The sequence below is a fragment of the Mangifera indica genome, chromosome 14 (assembly GCF_011075055.1).
Source record: "Mangifera indica cultivar Alphonso chromosome 14, CATAS_Mindica_2.1, whole genome shotgun sequence".
Lineage (NCBI taxonomy): Eukaryota > Viridiplantae > Streptophyta > Magnoliopsida > Sapindales > Anacardiaceae > Mangifera > Mangifera indica.
The window spans coordinates 8,580,518-8,600,562 of NC_058150.1; the positions used below are offsets into that span (position 1 = coordinate 8,580,518).

The 20,045-nt window shown below is 31.4% G+C and overlaps 1 protein-coding gene across 1 annotated transcript; it reads left to right on the plus strand.

Moving 5' to 3' along the window:
* Positions 1-10,039: 10,039 nt before the first annotated feature.
* Positions 10,040-13,850, plus strand: LOC123195820 (protein PEP-RELATED DEVELOPMENT ARRESTED 1, chloroplastic). Its single transcript, XM_044609669.1, has 9 exons — positions 10,040-10,410; positions 11,034-11,189; positions 11,404-11,472; positions 11,564-11,734; positions 12,313-12,456; positions 12,649-12,798; positions 12,904-12,969; positions 13,162-13,221; positions 13,439-13,850. The coding sequence occupies exons 1-9, from the start codon at positions 10,087-10,089 to the stop codon at positions 13,487-13,489; spliced, it is 1,191 nt and encodes a 396-aa protein (XP_044465604.1). The 5' UTR covers positions 10,040-10,086; the 3' UTR covers positions 13,490-13,850.
* The last annotated feature ends 6,195 nt before the right edge of the window (positions 13,851-20,045 follow it).

The following is a 20,045-nucleotide window of genomic DNA, read 5'->3' on the forward strand; positions in this document are numbered from 1 at the left end:
CGAATTGTAACTAAAATGTCTCATTGTTTATAGGTTTTCATCCCTATAAACTTCGAGAACGTACATTGGGTCGTCGGAGTTATAGATTTTCGTGAGTGGTCGATTACGGTGTATGATTCAGATGTTTCATATTCAGGGAATATAGGGACTCTGGAGCAGCGCATGCGACCGTACATGACCTTTATTCCCGTGTCATTAGAGGCGACGACTTTTTGGACAGCTTCTAGGAGGACTCCACGACGTGATCCCCTCACTTTACATCGAGCGTCGGATGTCCCTCAGTAGGGTTTGGGCTCCGGTGACTGTGGCGTTTTTATGTTGCGATTTTTTGAGTGTTTGGCATTGGCACGGAGCTACGTTTTTCCCCGAGAGTCGTCTACCTCTATGTGTCGACGATTAGCGACACAGTTGTATTTTCATTGTATCGAGTAGCTCACAGATGTATATTTATCATTATTTCTATGTTTAGATGTATATATTTATTGTATTTTCATATGTATATGATATACTTTATTTGTGGTTATATATGAATGTGTATCGTATTTGAGTTCATTTTTTAAATAATCTTGTCATGAAAAAATAATAAAATCCTTATCTAAAAGTTGAAATTCGAATTCTAAAAGTTGAAATACCCTAGAACGGAAACAATCAGAAAATCCTTCAAAAATCTAAAAAATACGAATCGATATCTCGTAAAACGGTAAAATCTGAAAAAACGAAACTGAAATTCAAATTCTAAAAGTTGAGAAACCCTAGAATGGTAACAATCAAAAAATCCTTCAGAAATCTGAAAAATACGAGTCGATATCTCGTCAAACGGTGAAATTCGAAAAAACTGAACTTAAATTCGAATTCTAAAAGTTGAAAAACCCTAGAATGACAACAATCGAAAAATCTTTCAGAAATCTAAAAAATACGGATCGATATCTCGTAAAACGGTGAAATCCAAAAAACGGAATTGAAATTCAAATTCTAAAAGTTGAAAAACCCTAGAATGGTAACAAACGAAAAATCCTTCGAAAATCTGAAAAATACGAGTCGATATCTTGTCAAACGGTGAAATTCGAAAAAACTGAATTAAAATTCGAATTCTAAAAGTTGAAAAACCCTAGAATGGCAACAATCGAAAAATCCTTCAGAAATCTGAAAAATACGGGTCGATATCTCGTAAAACGGTGAAATCTGAAAAACAGAATTGAAATTCAAATTCTAAAAGTTGAAAAACCCTAGAATGGCAACAAACAGAAAATCCTTCGGAAATCTGAAAAATACGAGTCGATATCTCGTCAAACGGTGAAATTCGAAAAAACTGAATTAAAATTCGAATTCTAAAAGTTGAAAAACCCTAGAATGACAACAATCGAAAAATCCTTCAGAAATCTGAAAAATACGGGTCGATATCTCGTAAAACGGTGAAATCCAAAAAACGGAACTGAAATTCAAATTCTAAAAGTTGAAAAACCCTAGAATGACAACAAACGAAAAATCCTTCGAAAATCTGAAAAATACGAGTCGATATCTCGTCAAACGGTGAAATTCGAAAAAACTGAATTAAAATTCGAATTCTAAAAGTTGAAAAACCCTAGAATGGCAACAATCGAAAAATCTTTCAGAAATCTGAAAAATACAGGTAGATATCTCGTAAAATGGTGAAATCCGAAAAACGAAACTGAAATTCAAATTCTAAAAGTTGAAAAACTCTAGAATGGCAACAAACAAAAAATCCTTCGGAAATCTGAAAAATACTAGTCGATATCTCGTCAAACGGTGAAATTCGAAAAAACTGAATTAAAATTCGAATTGTAAAAGTTGAAAAACCCTAGAATGGCAACAAACGAAAAATCCTTCGGAAATCTGAAAAATACGAGTCGATATCTCGTAAAACGATGAAATCCGAAAAAACGGAACTGAAATTCGAATTGTAAAAGTTGAAAAACCCTAGAATGGCAACAAACGGAAAATCCTTCAGAAATCTGAAAAATACGATTCGATATATCGTAAAACGGTGAAATTCGAAAAAACGGAACTGAAATTCAAATTCTAAAAGTTGAAAAATGAAAATGCCTTTACAATATAAAATATCCAAAAACCCCTCATATTTATCTAAAATTATTTTAACCCCCATAATGAGTGAGGGGAGTTATATAAATGAAGGGAAGGGTAATTTTGACATTTTAGAAAAAAGTTTGAAATAAATAAATAAATATCAAAATGCCTTTATAATGTAAAATATCGAAAAATCTTTCATATTTATCTAAAATTACATTAAAACCCCATAGTAAGTGGGAGAGTTATATAAATATGAGGGGAAGGGTAGTTTTGGTATTAAAAAAAGTCATAGGCATTTTTTTTTTGAAACAGTGATTTTGGGCATTTTTGGCTTGAAAATAGTGATTTTGGGTATTTTTGTTTAATGGGAGGGTATTTTGGCCATTTTTTAAAATTTCCCTAAAAACAATTACATAAACTGTGCCCACAAAGAACACCCAATCCGCAACCTTAAAAACAATTTTATGAATTGTATTCTGTATAGAGTTAGATTCAAACTGAACTGAGTTTAAGCTTAGCTCGATTTACAATACCCGAGTTTAACCTCGAGTTCATTGCAAATACGCTTAAGTTTGAGTTCGATTGAAACTAGATTCGAGTTTGAGTTTAGTTGAAACTCAATTCTAATTCGAACTTTAACTAACTCGTTATTAAAATAACGTTGTTTTAATATATAGTAGTCAAAATAATATCGTTTTATATCAAAATTTTTAGTTTACGAGTTTCATGAACAGTTTGAGCTCGAGCTTATTTGATTGGAGCTTATTTTGGATTTGATCAAATCAAGTTTGAACTTAAATTTAAACTCAAATAAATTCGATTCAAATTTAACCTTTATTATGATTATCCACCTATCTCATGCCTATCAGCTAATCATGTTAACTGTGTTTTTATGAGCAGTGTTTGTGAATAGTACCACACCTGCTCATCTATCTCACGCCTATTAGCCAACCTTGTGAACCGTGATTTTAAACAGTATCATAAACAGTCTCGGTAAATAGTACTATGTCGACCTATCCACCTCTCACTCACATCTGCCAACCAACCTTGTGAACAATGCTAGCAAACAATGCCTCATGAATAGTACTGTCTACCTAGGAGTTGTCGTGTCTAGCCAGGAGTGTCTAAGAACAGTAATCATGAATAATTGTATGAATATTACTGTTTTAATTTATCATGAATAGTGGTATAAATGGGTACGAACTTTACTTGTTTTAATTTATTATGTTTAAAGATAAAGGTAAAACAGATATGAAATTACAGTCTTGATTAAATTCATATGATTGATAAAAAGTGGGTTAAAATTGTGACATGATTTAAAAAAAAAGTTAAGTTAATTAATTTTCAAAAAAAAAAATAAAAGAGAACACCCACCTGCTATATTCCAGTGTCTCTTGTATTGAACAAATTAGTTACATTAGCAAGAGCTTCACCTAGAAAACCCCACGTTAGATGACAAACTCTCCTGTGCCAATCCCTCATTCTCCAAAATCTCTCTAATCCCTGCAGCTAAATCCATCGAAATAACAACCCAAAAGAAAAATAGAGGTAATGAGAATTTAGTACTTTGTGAGCGACACTCGATGATCTTTTAGCAAAAATCAGAATGGACAATGTTGGCACTTAGCAACTTGGGTCTTGCCTTGTGAAAGAGTGGCTAAATTTTACTAATGAGCTACGCTTGGAGGAGTGTATTCAAAATTAGGAACTTCTGTTCCAACTACTTCAAACTATGTGGCAAACCATGCCTTGACTTTGGCAATTTGTGGTGCATCGCTACCTCCTCCGCTCTTTAGGGACTCTATTGTTGAAGAATCGAGTATATCAGTCATTTATAACTAATCTTTGAGCTCAAAGAGAATTAATCAATGGTGAGATCAAGAAAACGAAAAGAACAGGATCATTTTGATATGTTAAAAAGTGAACCTAAAGAAAGCAAGTTTGATTTTGAAAATAGTTCATTTGAAAATCTGAATTTCAATAAAAATTTTTATCACTAAGAGATATTGACATTGTTAGAGGCAAATTCTAACTTTTGGAAAATTGATTAAGACTTGATTAAGAAGGGACAATCGATGACAAGAGAGACAAAAGGATTATTGGTAGCGAGATGAGTTAAATACGAGGGAATGATATTACAAAATTGTATTGCTTAATTAGTAAATGAATATTGAAAGTGTCCCCCCTTTAACCTTTCCACCATTAGAAATTTCTACTTGTAAAGGTTAAGGTTACATGTACAATTGTTCTATAAAATGAGAAAGTTGGTAGTTTAATAAACGTTGTCTCGATCCTAATGTAGAAAGAGAGTAGTTTTACTTTAATTATGATAACTAAAATTGAGGGAATTGATTTTAAGACAATAGGAAATTGTTATTTAATATTATGAAGATAGTGGAAGTCATGGCAAATTCGGACTCTTGTTTCCTATTTATGGCTTCTAAGTAATTGTATCATGTTTAAGGCTTCTTCTTCGAGTTATAGGCTCGTGTGATATATGTTTACTAATTACTTATCACCTTTATTAAGGTTGTACCTATGAGTTTGACAAAATGAGAGTTTTGGTTGTATAACAATTACCTCATAATTCTAGAGTGTGGGTAGTGTTGCAAAAACTCTTCATCTCTCTGTGTGAGTGTGAGGACAACTGGGATTTTTTTAATCATTAACATGGTAGGCACTAGACATTTAATGTGCCATATGTGTAAGTCGTATGTCTGTCGAATCAATTCAAACACTCAGGATGTCTTGTGGGCTAAGTTTTGTGCTTGCAAATAGTTCAATGACATTTTTTCTAATGGTATCTTGAAAGACTTGGATCACTTCTCACCTTTTTCCCAAAATGCCGATAAGAAATTTGTTCAATTCAATGTAGATTAGATAAATTTTCTTAAACATTTCCCTTTCCCTAGTAAAACCATGATATATTCTAAAAGGTTCCCAACAACTTTACATCTTTTCTCATGCATATCTTTTCAAGCTTTATTCAAGGTAAAGCTCTTACATCTCCTTTATTGTGTAATTTGAATAGGGTTTCTTAAGAAAAGGTGGTTGGGGTTTACCTTTTGAGATTAATTTCAAGTTGGTTATTTGGTAGATTTTCTAGTGATTGACAGTTTTTTTGGAAAACCTATATGGCGTTAAATATCTATAGGGCAACATAGGCATTCACCTATATATGGCACTAGATCAAAATATTGGTACGTTATATTCATATCACTATCTAAGAGGATGATTGGAGAGAGCTTACTCATATTTGGAGACTCCTTCATTTTAACTCAAAATAAGAGTGTCTCATGCTTTTTGACTAATGGTAAGACGATACCAAGAAGTCCGCATGGAGCAATTGAATGTGAAAAAGTGAAGGAAACTCAAATTTCTACTAGAACATTTTAGGGTGAGTGATAACGAGAGAAAGTTTTGAAAATTTAGCAAAAGCTTGAAACAATCACATAAAAATGTGTTTATATACACACATTATAAAACGACTATTTGAGAAAGTGGAACTGTCATTTCAACAATATTACAATTGTGATAGTTTTACATCAATTGGACAAGGAATGGCCATTCTAGAGGGGTAACACTTGTTCAACCAACACAACTATCCTATTTAATGACATTAATAATTGAATAAGGAAAACTAATGTATAAGGTTTGTATAACATGGGATGATTGTTCCATTGACTTGTCATCCTTATCTGTATGGATAATGGTCAAATTTCTCAAATATCATTTCAATCCCTGCGTTTCTTGGTTATATCAACTTGGTTCTTAAGCAAGATAAAACCTCAATTAGATCTAACAACCTTATAGAGCTTAAAATCACATGCTTAAAATTTAATGTGATTCACACTCTACAACACATAGCTTCAAAATCCTACAATCCACCTTTAGTGTATGACCATTAGTTCCCTGTCATGTTGATAGTGAACGAATTCATATTGAATCTATAATCCTTTGCCATTCATTCACAGACCAAAATTGAACTCTATCAATATGTCATGACCACCTAAATGATGAATAACATAAAATAAGAATTTGTGTACGATATGGTTACCATACAATCAAATCTCTTTTTCAATAGATATTTTATTAAGGTTAAGACATAAAAATAGTATCTACCTTATATTAACCCTTGATTTATATTATTTGATTTCTATGGTAACAACCATATAGGATTAGATTGAGCGATAAGGTTAGGTCGTTCTTCAATGATGGGGTTGAGTTATGGAAATAGGGAATTGTGATTAAGATTGCATTTGTTAATGTGATTGGTAGAAGTCATAGATTTGGTAGTTTTTCTTCCTTGGGATGCTATTAGAAAAGTTCAACTATGATTGAGAGAAGAAATGTTATTGCCAAAATGTATGAGAGCCTATGGTGGGCCTTTTTTTAACACTAAGTTATTAGTGTGAAAGTTTACACCGATGAGAAATACATCAACTCTAGCAGAGTTTAGTTTAAGGATATGAAGAGATGCATAAAGAAAAACAAAGAATTAGATTGCAATATGACTCAATTGAAAATATCAAGACCCTACATTTACGATAATGTTATTATCTGAGTATAAAAAACAAAGAACAATATTGCAAAATTGCATTGCTAAAGCAATAAATGAAAAATAAAAGTATACGCAATCTAGTTTGATACTGTTTGAAAGTTTTTTCAAACCAAATTGAAAAAAAAAAAATGTTTGAAAAATTTATAAACTCCATCAAACTATTTTAATTTTTAAACCAGCCCAAGCTAAAAAAAGCGATTTGGTTTGGTTTAGATTACGGTTTGAACCAATTAAAATCATTCACTTTTAAATATATATTATTTAATAAAATTAGTTAGATTATAGGTTTTTAGAACATAATATAAATATGTAAAATAAAAAATAAAAAAATATATAAAATATACATATAAAAAAGATGACAAAATAAATATAAAAAAAAGTTATAGATCTAGTTGCTTATAGACAAATTTTTCAAATATAGTTATATATATGTATTAAAAAATATAGTTTAGGGCTTGGTTTGGTTTTAAGACCACTGAAACCGTAACCCAAATTAAAAAAATGGTTTGAAAAATTTTCAAATCAAATCAAAATATTTTACAAACTAAATCAAATCAAACTAAAATTTTAAGTAGTTCGGTTCAGTTTTAAAATTTGAACCAAATTATGCACACTTTTAATGAAAAATGAAAGTGTCTCCTACTTAACCTTTTCACCAATAGGATCTTGTATAAGTGAAGATTATGATTATAAGTACAATAGTCTTATCAAGTGTGAAAGTTGGTGGCTTAATTTGTAGTCATTTAGAGAAAGAATAAGGCCAAAGAACTATTTTCCACCCTAGTTTTGATGAGTTTCCATGTCACACTAGGAGATTTGAAAAACTCAAAGTCCCACCATAAGCTAATTGTAATTAAAATTTTTTATTAGGGACAGGGGTAAAATCATCATTTTACTAATAATATTAAAAAAAATTTATAAAATTCATTATATTTTCTCTTCTAAGTTTTAAAAACTAATAACTTCACTCTTATCTAAAATTTTCTAACTTTGAAAAGTCACATTCTCTCCCCCACTCCAAAAAAAAAAAAACCTAGAGTTTGTTTCTTCACCCATTTGACCACCATCTCTGAAGCCAACGACCTTTCCTCTTCACCCTAAACCGTTGTCAGCTCTATCTCTTCACCTCTTTGATCAGATTCACTTGTCAACTAAGCTAGATTTTGTCAAATCTAGATGCATCAATAGCTCTATACGAATCATCTAGCATCATCAATACGTCTGGACGATTGTTTGAACGATGATGCATCCAAACGAATCATTTGGACGCATCGTCATCTAGACGATTATTCGTCTAGATTTGATGAAATCTTGTGCCATCGAGAAATGGATTCGGTTGGAGAGGTGAAGAGATAGAGCTAACAAAGATTTAGGATAGAGAAAAAAGGTCATGGGCATTAGAGATGGTGGCAAAAGGGGTGAAGAAACAAACCCTAAGTTTGAGAGGGAAATATGATTTTTCAAAGTTAGAAAACTTTAGAAATAAGTGAAGTTATTAGTTTTTAAAACTTAAGGGGAAAAATTTTATTTTTTAATATTATTAGTAAAATGATGTTCTATCCCTATTTTTATAGAAAATTTTGTTAATAGTTGATCTATGGATGAAACTTTGATTTTTTTTTAAATCTCACATATATAACTTTAAATATATATTAAAACTTGGGTGTAATATACTTCTCTACCCTAAGAATAATTATATTTTAATTATGATTATCAAAAGGCCAAAGGACTTATTCCCCCCTAAAATATGCTGATTTCTTAAGGTTCTCTCTGTTAATTTTGAAAATCTTATTTACGCATTTATAACCCTTTTAAATCTGTTAATTTTAAAGATAAAATCATCATTTTATATTTAATATTAAAAATAAACTTAAATATGATTTTATTTTCCCCCAAAAATTTAAAAGATTAACTTTTCTACCCTAAAACCAAGTTTGAAAAAAATCACATTTCTCTCATAAGGTTTTGTTTCAATATCTGGTCACTCTCTCCGGCACTATCCTCGGTCGTCTCTCCCTCCTGACGGTTCTCCTTCCTCCAACGGCTTACCTCAATGCCACTCTAACCTCTCGACGCTCGAGAGATGTCATCTAAGAAGAGGAATCATCTTCCTAAATAATGAAGATGAGATCAATCGATCTCATCTTTGTAGTCTGGGAAAACAATCGTCTTCCTCGTTTTTCTCTGGGAAAATGACTCGTCTTTGTCTGGGAAGACGATCCTTCTTCCTAGATGACGTCTCTTGGGGACTAGAGGGGTTAGGGTGGCGTTAACCAAGCTGTCAAAGGAAGAGAAACCATCAGGAGGAAGAGATAGCTGACAATGACACAAGAGAGAGTGACGAGATATTGAAACTAAACCTTGGGGGAAAATGTAATTTTTTAAAACTTAGTTTGAAGGAGAAAATATTAGTTTTTAAACTTTTAGGAGGAAAAATAAGATACATTTTTTAGAGTTTAGAGTTTCGAGTTTCGTTAACTTTAACTATCTATAGATAAGTAAATGAAATTTTCAAAGTTAAGGGATGAAAACTTGCTGATGCAACATACTTTGGGTGGGAATTAGTCCTTTGGCCTTATCAAAATCGATGGAAGTGATTCTATGTCAATAAAAAATGTTTATTTAAGTTTAGTTAAACAGCAAAAGTCAACCTTAATGACATAATTGATTTTACACAAATCATCACATTTTTCGGTCCTTACATAAATACATCTGAATAGTTGAGATTCAGTACAAATTGCATAGTTTATTTATCGAAAAAATGAAATAATTCAAATAAATTACCCTGATTTTAAAAAAAAAATTTGTCAAAATGTTTAATAAGGTTGGATTTGAGGTCAACTAAATTTAAATAAGATGGAACTCGTTTTTAGATGGATTTGGCTTGTTTTCAATTTAGGCTTGTCAAAGATGAAGAAACACTAATTTATATTTAGTTTGCTTTGTGATTTACAAATTTATAATTAGCTCACACCTAACTCGGGTTTATGTAGATTGGTCGAATTTGCTTGAATTCGTATGAGATGTTCAGCTTTGCTCTCCTAAAAGACATTGTTATTTTTATTTTTTTAATAATATAAGTCGTGTTCGACTTACAAATCGAGTATAATCTCTATTCGAATTTGAACTCAAATTTGTTTACTTATTACTTTTTAACTTATATTTAGATTCATGTTTATTCACCTCAAATTGATATTCAAACTTGTTTAAACTTGAACAAACTTATTTCGAATTCAACTCTAATGTTAGGAGTAGAAAAGGTGTCCAATCATCTTTAATCTCTGCATTAAAACGGTGTGGTTTTTCTTTCAATTTATCCAAAGTCCAAATAGCAATCTTTTTCCCCTAAAAAATAAAGGCTCAAAATCAACTTTAAACGATGTCGTTTCTATCTCTTTCGGGGCTAAAGTTTATTGATATTGGCATCTCCTTCCACTGTTTTGAAACCCAAAACCCCAGAGGGCAAACAAAACCAAATGTTGGGTTTGATTGCATTATCTTCTTCACCTTCACCTTCTACACTTCTTAATCCTTCATTAATTGCCTTCCCATCACACCACCACCACTACAAACACCACTTCGCACTTATAAAACGTCCCACCGTCACAACCAACAACAACACTCAATGGAGGTTGTGTTTCTCATATGAAGTAGGTGGCGGTTACCCAGCTGAAGATTTCAATTCACATAAAAATAAAACCCTCTTTGATGGGGACCAGAAAATGGACAATGCTCAGTATGAAGCTTTGCTCAAAGGGGGTGACCAAGTCACTTCTGTTCTTCAGGAAATGATCACTCTTGTATGTTTTCACTCTGCCGCTATTTCAACTATTTGATCATATCTGTCATGTAGTAGGCTCGGCTAGAATTTTGAATTTCTTTTATTTGTCTAAGCAACAGGGTTTTATTTTTTATTTTGTTGTCATAAGTGGCTTTTACTATATTGAAGTTAAACTCTTGGAAGGAGATATTGCAGAAAACAGTGGAAACCATGTGGTTCGTTAAAAATGAACTGTTGTTTTTTCTGAGCTGAATTCAGTATGTTTTCAACGTTTGTTTGAGGACATTTCTTACTATCAATGATTGTTAACGCTATAATACATGAGTTTGTGTCATATCCGTGACAAACATATTGCCAAAGGATAATTAAGAATGAATTTAATTGATGGGTTGATTAAGTTTTGTAAAGTATAGACATAATTTTAATATAGAAATAACATCTCAAACTAATTCTAGATATTTGTAAAGTATAGACATAATTTTAATATAGAAATAACATCTCAAACTAATTCTAGATATTTGTAATTAAATAGAACTCACAGTTTAAAGCTTTCTCAGTTGGCACAGATGTTATTTGCTGAGTTATTGGTTCATGAATAAAGGTTCTGTTTTGTGTTTTTCTTTGTGCCTGTATGTTGAGTAGTTGGAAGATATGAATATGAACGAAGCATCTGAGGCAGTGGCTGTGGAATTGGCTGCACAAGGAGTTATAGGTAAAAGAGTTGATGAGATGGAATCAGGTTTTATCATGGCCCTAGATTACATGATACAACTTGCTGAAAAGGACCAAGATGATCAGGTACAATTCTACAATTAAAATCCTCGAACATGAACATGCTTACTGCTTTCAAGTTTGCTCAAGTCCTAATTCAATTTTAGTGGATGCTTTATGACTTTGAAACTTGCTTTGAAATATATGGGAATCATATTTGTAGCTATAATTTATTTGTATTAACCAGATTATTCTGAAACTTGAAACTACTGTTTATGGTTTATATGTTGTTTTTGTAAAGCGCAAGGCACTTTTGGAAGTAATAAAGGAGACCGTATTATCTCATCTTACAAAGAAGTGCCCTCCACATGTAAGGAAGTTTCTTGAAACCACTTGTTGATGTTTAAGAGGTAATTCCAATTGTTATGCTTAAATTTACTAAAGTAATTGCCTCTTTGTAGGTTCAAGTGGTTGGCCTGCTTTGTAGAACTCCACTGAAAGACAGCAGACATGAATTGATGCGTCGAGTGGCTGCTGGTGGTGGTGTTTTTAAAAGTGAGAATGGTAGCAAGGTTCATATTCCTGGAGCAAATTTAAATGATATAGCTAACCAGGCAGATGATTTACTGGAGGTAATTACTTGAGACTGAGCCCATTCTGTTATCTCCTTGATATTGACAAGCTACTTTAGTTTGTTATTGTTGAACTGCTTAGTTTATTTGTTTATGATTTTGCTTTTATGATCTTTAGCGAATTTCTTCCCCTTAGCATGTATTCCTAAGGGGAGAAGCCATTTGAAAACCTTTTATTGATGGTTTAGTTCTTCCCATTAATGTCATTTGACAATACTTCCCTTAGCTTTTGTAAACTATGGAGGATCACATAGTTTACACAAAGATAGGTGCAATTGCAGCGGAATAGAAACTTTCATGGGGCATTACTTTTAGGAAACTGGATTGGTGGGGCAAGTACAAAAGAATAAAAGAAGAAAAACCAAAAAAACATTTTGTCATTCTCAAAGAAGAAACTAATTAATAGTGGTTGGGGTGATATGTTGACACACTTAATAATCATGATGAATGAAAACTATATTATGTATTGATGGTCTTTGTTTCTTGCTTAAATAGATAAGGATCAAAGTTTGACCAGCACATTCAGTCTATTGTATCGTTTCTTTAACTTTTTCTTAATTTCATCAATTCTTATGCAGACAATGGAAACTAGACCAGTTGTTCCAGATCGAAAACTACTTGCAAGGCTTGTGTTGATCAGAGAGGAAGCTCGGAATATGATGGGAGGTGGGATATTGGATGAAAGAAATGACCGTGGCTTTACGACTCTTCCTGAATCAGAGGTATTCCCTGCATTTATACAATGTCAGGCTACCTTTATCCTCAATTTATTCTTTTACTCAAATCTATCAATGAATAACAGCGTTATTTGTTTTTTTAAGTCTCTTCCTGATGGTTGTTGCTTTATTGTCTTCTTAATAGCCTGGAAGTTGTTTTAATTATCATCTGTGTGAACACAAATCTTGCCAATACAGGTGAACTTCTTAACCAAACTGGTTGCTTTGAAACCTGGCAAAACTGTTGAAGAAATGATAAAAAATGTAATGCTTGGGAAAGATGAAGGTGCAGAAAAAAGTGATGAGGTTGATACAAATGGTAGAAAATCCAGTGGAGTTATAGGAAGGGTATGTTATTTCTCCGTATGTCAAAATAAAATTCTGTTTGGATTCAGTTAATGCATCTACAAAATTATTGATGTTCCTGCATTGATCCTGTTATTCTGATATCAGGATAGCATTACAGGACGGAAACCTCTTCCTGTGCGCCCTGGCATGTTTCTTGAGACTGTCACCAAGGTATCACTTTGCAGAATCGTTGCAAGTTAAATGGTCTTGAAGACTAAATGTCTAATAACAAACTTCATTGATTTAATAAGTATTTTCCGCGGCTTCTCCAATCATCACTCAGTCACATTCTATGCAACGATCTTAGAAGCTGCTATATATGCATAAATCGATGCTGATGAACTTTTATTCCTCGACTTTCAGGTCTTAGGTGGTATATACTCTGGAAATGTCCCTGGTATTACGGCACAACATCTTGAATGGGTAAGTTGTATCTTCTCTCATAATTTATGTAACTTTTTAACTTTTTCTCTCGATTTGAAGAACCTGTTTCTCCCTTAACTGAAAAATGTGTTCAATCATTGTAAATGTAAGCAAAAGGGTATCATTGTTCATACTAGTTGTAGTGCATTTGACGGCACATATGAAAGGTCACATCATTCTTCCAATGACTCATTTAGTTTGTTCAACTTGTATCCAGGTTCATCAGAAAACCCTTAAAGTTCTTGAGGAGATAGCATTCAAAGAATAATTGTCAGAGATCCTGCTTTCCATTATTAACCGGTTTTTGCTGGCTAATTCTGTTGGAGTTTGGAAGAGAATGGAGTATAGCTTATTTTTGGTAAATATTTCTTCCAACTATTGAAACACCCACAGGCTGATTACTTGTTAAATATATGATTGTATATTAGTTAAAGAAAATTGATGCTCATTCAACATTTTGCACAGCAAAAGCATTTCCTGCAGGCTGTGTTGATGTTCCCCATTAGCTTTCTTTGTAGTTTTATGTATCTGTCCAATTTTTTTTTATGCATGGGACTGTATAAAAAAGGCTGTATTAAGTGAAAGAAAATTGTCTCCTGTCTCAATAAAAAAGTATATAATTACTATAACTTATCAGTAATAATAATAAAAAATAATTATTGATAAATCCATCAAATGCATGGGCATTGGTATGATATCACATCTTAACAAATCAGGATGGGGTATGTCACCAAGCTATGCATCACCTTTTCTTTCCAAGGTTTAGGAGAGGGTATGGCAAAGTGTTATCTTTAACATAATGATCCTCTTATTCTGAAAATGAGTATCAATGAAGAATAAAAAATTAAAGACGATTTTAATAATTTAATATAAAGAAAGTGTGTGTGTGTGTGTGTGTGTTTTATTTCAGGTCCAGGTCCAGGTCCAGTCTATTTTATAATACGCCCCCTTTAGCCTAGCTTACGTTTTGCTTAGGGCCTTTACTCATTGTCCCAATAGAAGAATATTGATAACGATCCGTTTTGTTCATTTACCTTCCACCAGTTTCATCAAATTCATGATGATGCATGTAGCTTGAGTATGATAAAGATTGATTTCATCTACATCTTAAGTTTTTAAATTTGCTTCATATAATCTGGAAGCTCACACAATGGATATCTCTGTTGTATTTTAGTACTTCTTCTCTATTATCTATTTAAGTCATAATAATTATGTGTATTTAGTTTTTAGTACTTTATTGGATGCCCGAATGAAGTGTAATTATTTAATTGATTGATTTTGAATTAAAGTTAAAATAATATCTTGATAACACATCGGATTGCTATTTTAGATATGATATCTTGGCTTGGCCTATTTCTTGCTTTCTGAGGTTTCTTTTTTTATTTGGGTGTTTAAGCTTGATTCATTCATCTCATTGTGATTCAATTATGAAAACACAATCTTTAGAGACAAACATAAGCAGATGTTCAATGATAAAACACATGAAACCCAATTGAAAGGGGAATACATAGCCATAGCGAATCAGCAAACAATGATGAAGATTGAAATTCCAGTTAACAAATAGTGGGATGGCATGTGGGTTAAGGGCCTACTTGCTAATATTTATATAAATAATATATGAATTGGGGGATTGGGGTATGTTTGTGTAGTCCTTTAGTAATGATTTGAATGTTGTGAGAAGTAGAAATGAACACGGCAAGGTCAAGGAATGCTATTTATTCCATCAATTATTTACAAATAAATATCTTTTTCCCACGACACACTGCCTTTAACATAACATAAACCTCCCACCCACTTGGATTTGTCACCACACCTTCTCTTCTCTTCCCTCACCTTGCTGGCTTACTCTTTTTTAATAATTGGCTATTTCCCACGTGACCTTTCTTTACCATGCAAGGTTGTCACTCGTGGGTAGATATGTCAAGGGCCCGGGCGGGTTTAAGGCTTGGCCAGGGCTCCTATTCTTCTTACCCACAAAAGGTATAATTTGTTACCATAGCTGGTCGTACCAAGTTCACAAACTGTTTGGATCGTATTTAAGTTTGGGGATCAAAATCACCGGGGGCAGAACGACAAGGCCAACAACTATTGGCCAAGCAGTAGTTCTTTTTTTTTTTCTTTATATAAACCTTCCAAAAAAAAACATAATTTCCCAATTTCCATCTCTCTACACTTCCATCAATATCTAATTCTCAAACTATCTCAAGTTTCAGTTAATTTTTAATTCTATTAAACAACTTAGTTTTCGTTTGTTTTATAATTTTGCTAATCATTATTTTTCATTTAATAGAAAATTATTAATGGATTCGGGCTCACATGAGTTCAATCCGTTTGAATACTTTGAAAGTAATGAAACTCAACATATTATTGATAACACATCTAGAGCATTGACATGTCAAAATGCATCACCACCAATGGAAAAAAAAAGAAAACAGAAATCATAAGTGTGATAACACTTCAATTAAATCAAAGATAAATTAATTTGATGGATAGTGTGCAAACAATGTGATTTTTATTTAACATGTGTCAGTTCATGTGAAACTGATCATCTTTGCCAACATATTTTCTAAATACTGTAAACCAATTTACAAACCCTCAAACATTTATCTTATATAATAAAAAATATTCAAAATTTTTTATTTGAAATATATAATATGTATGAAAATAAATATGAAAGGATATCACAAATTGTTAAACCAAAGATAAGTTTAAGTGGTTTATCCAAACGTATGCCATGTTTGTGGTGTCTATTGTGCAAAGGTAAATATCAACTAGGTCAAAGTTCAAATTATAGTGAGTTTTATAATATATTAACATTAATCATTATACAAAAATAATGAATCAAGAGGGTGATAGATTTGATATTCTAGCCTAGGGATGACAATTTGGACCTACTTTAGGGGCCCTGACCCTCCCCGATCCTAACGGGGAGAGGATTCCTTGATAAAAATAATGAAAGAGGCGGGGATGAGGACGAAAAAAATTCCCGTAATCGGGGACGGGGATACATGTGTCCCCGCCCCACCGCCCCCCCCCCCCCCTCAAACCTAATATATTAATATAATAATTTCTAAACTATTAAGTTTTAGAAATTTTTACATTATGATTTATTAAAACTTTAATTTTATTAATTTTTGAATTTTTGAATTATTAGTTTTTACTAATTTCTAAACTATTAATCTAACATATTAAAAAATCCCCAGAATCTCATTATCATAAAATGCAAATGCACCAAATTAATTTTATTTCAACTTCAAAACTTAATTAGTCAATCCACCAGGTTTTACACACAAAAAATAATAAATTATAAACTTGATAAAATCAATTGAAGTGAATGAAAAATGTTAAATTTAATGTTATTATAAAATTACCCTAAATCACATACATGAAGAGCTACTAATGAAGAGATTGATTATTGCATATTGTTAGATTTTATGAAAACTTTATATTTGAACTAAAATAACAAAGAATATTTTGTAGCTCTTGTAGCAAGTGATATTTTGAGAAAATATGATTTATTTTATTTATTGAAATATATAAAAGAATTAAAATTTATATTTATGGGTATGGGGAGGGGATTTTTCCCCGCGGCGATGGGGATGGGGAGGGGATGGAGAGGGGATTTTCCTTCGCAGGGAGGGGACGAGGATTATTTTTTATCCCCGCAACGGGGACGGGGACAGGGATTGATATCCCCTTCCCGCCCCTCCCCATTGCCATCCCTATTCTAGCCTAGCGAAAAATGCATCAGTCACATATCTTGTACTTTCTGTCATGGCATGCAATCTATTAATGCTTTTGATGTCTACTATTACATCAAAGTTAATTTTTAGTATAGGTGAATGTATGCTAGGTGACAGATGATCCAATTTACACCTTAATATAGTTGAAATAATAATGTCTATGAAAATTGGGTGATTGCTAAATTCAAATTACAAAATCAAGTACTACATAATATATTTAAATATTTCAAGAATTTGAACATTAAAAATAAATAAAAATGATATAGATTTCAATATATGATCGGCTGACCTAACCCGCACTCTAGTGGGTTTTAGCCTGACACGACTTAACCTAACTCATTGACATGTCTATTTGTGGGTGTGAGCTCTCTTTTCACCCTTCCTGCCGTATGCATTTATAACTTATCACAAATGATTATAATGTTCGTTTTGATTTATTTACAAATAAGTTCTGAAAGAGATATATCAATCACTTACCCTATTCACTATAAATAAATTTTCAATTTAATCCCAAAATTATGCTATTTGGTGAAATAAATTCTAACTAATTACCTCACTCATTATATGTATTTACTCATTTTCTTTTTTATCACAAATCAATTTACTTTCATGTTTTCTTTAATAGTAAACATAAATTTATAAAAATAATTATCAAAAAGGATTTTTTTTAAAGTTAAAATGAATTCTTTTGAGTTTAGCTACCATGGCTCAACCTTGAGTCAAGCCTAAGCTTGAGCTTGAGCTTCCTAAGCTCAAGTCAAACTATGATTGCTTATTTTGAGTTTGATCAAACTAATTTGGTTTGAATTCAACCTTATTCATCTTTGTAGTGTTTTCAAGAACTAGGGAATGAATTGTGCCAACCAAAAAAAAAAAAAAAAAACAATGATTTTGAATATATTAAAATATAATTAATATTAGACAAGGGCTACCATTTTTAGATTATTAAAAAATAAGGATTAGGATAAACATTCAAAGCTTTGGAAATGGAATGTTTATGACATAGCACATGGGAATTTCAGGATGTTAATGTTTGTTTGTATTTGCATTTGGCAGATCTTCCTAGTTGGTCTATGTTTGTATTTTTGTTTTGATAACTCAAATGTAGCAAGTCAAATCCTGAGAGTAGTGCTCTGTTTTACATTTAGTAAATCAAGTACATTAAAACTTTGATATTAAAATATCGTCATAAAAAACTTAAATTTATATTCTCATATACATAGAGTTTTATTTTTCACTAGTGTAACTATCTCTTGAGTGCAAAGAAACCAAAATCATGAAATTGAAAAGGTTTATGTTATATGAACAATATTATATATACACATTTTTTAGTACATAAATAATATGTTATAATGTGATTTGATAATATTTTATCTTTAATTCAAAATTATTTAATCATATGATGATACATCATCTTTGTACTTAAAAGTGTTTATATTTGTAATATATTCATAACTTTACAATTTCATTACAGTTGAGAGACATTCAAAAAATGCCTTGAGGCTATAAAAATATTTTGAATTTGGATTAGCACATTCACATCCTTAAATCAAATTAATTCACATTAAAACATTAAGATAATTGGGTTTTTTAAGTAATTTATGTTGTATTATAAGATATTATCTAATAAAGAAAGTGGATTAATGTGGGTTATAAGAGAACATCCATATATCAAATCCAATAAATCAAAATCATGAACACTTCCATTTCTGCTATAATATCTATATCTCTCTGTCACTGGTCCCCTCTTTCACATGCCCCTTTTTATGTTTTTTCACCTCTTTTTATTTCACCAAAACTTCTTCCATGTGATGTGCATTTTGCTATTGTGCTAATAATATTTACCATCTTTAATAACCCAATAATATAACATTAATTACTATTTTACCATTCCTTTTATTGCATTGAATAATTTGTTTTTTGGTTTCCTATGTTTAAATGGGTTATGGCCTTTTGGGTGCTTTTTCATGTTTTAAAATAAAGTATAGGTTGAATGACATTTTGGCCTCAAACCTAAAGTGAAATACTCCCTTTCTTTTTTTTCTTTTTTTTTCAAAACCAAAATTTAAACTTAATTATGAATATTATTCATTCATTTTACCAATATTATTGCAAAAAAAAAAAAAGTAATACTATGCATATCTATTTTAAATATATAAATATGTATATATTTATATGTGTCATTACATGATTGAATGTTATTTTATTCTTAATTCAAAGTTATTCAATCATATAATAACACATATAATAAGTATATATATTTACATATCTAAAATAAGTATATATAGTTTTACCGACAACAAAAACTTAAGTCAAAGATTAAAATCCCTCAACTAAATATAAATAAATTTAAAATCTCTCCAAATTGATTTTTTCTTGGTTGTAAAATATACACTGAGATTATCCAAAAATCTCAGTGTATATCTGTCTTAAGCTTTTTATAAATTAATTTAAGAAGCGTTTATTCTTAATAAATAATGAAAATGAGGGGCAACAGGTAATTGTGAAAGGAAGAAAAGGTAAAAATCTCTTCTTTTTTATTCTATAAGTGTAAAAATCTCGTTCTATAATATAAGTTAGTTACCTTTTGGTTTGAATTGGAAGCAAATAGATTTGAAAAACGACAGTTGGGTAGTCAAACTTACTTTTAGACTAAATATTTTATTGCCCACCAAAGATGGGCTACTTGTAGGTTTTCATCTCTTAATAGAGTGAACTACAACTAATTTCAAAACATAGTAAAACTTAACTCCATTATTTCACTTTCAGAAATTTCCATATTATCTCTAAAAGAGATAATTGACAATCTAATTAGATCTCACACTTTATATCAAACTTAAAAATATACAATTTTGTCCAACTAAGGTGTGTTTTTTACTATGTTTTGACTACCCCTATTTGTTGAGAATAGATTGTTATAATTGCAACCAAGGTTTGGAGCAATTCTTTATCTAGGTTGCATCTTTTTTGAGGTGATTCATACTAAATCACTCTTGTAAAGTATGGTTTTGCCTGTTGAAATTATAGGTCTGGTGCAATTCCATCCCAACCATATCGCGCCCCTTTGATGGAATTTAGTTT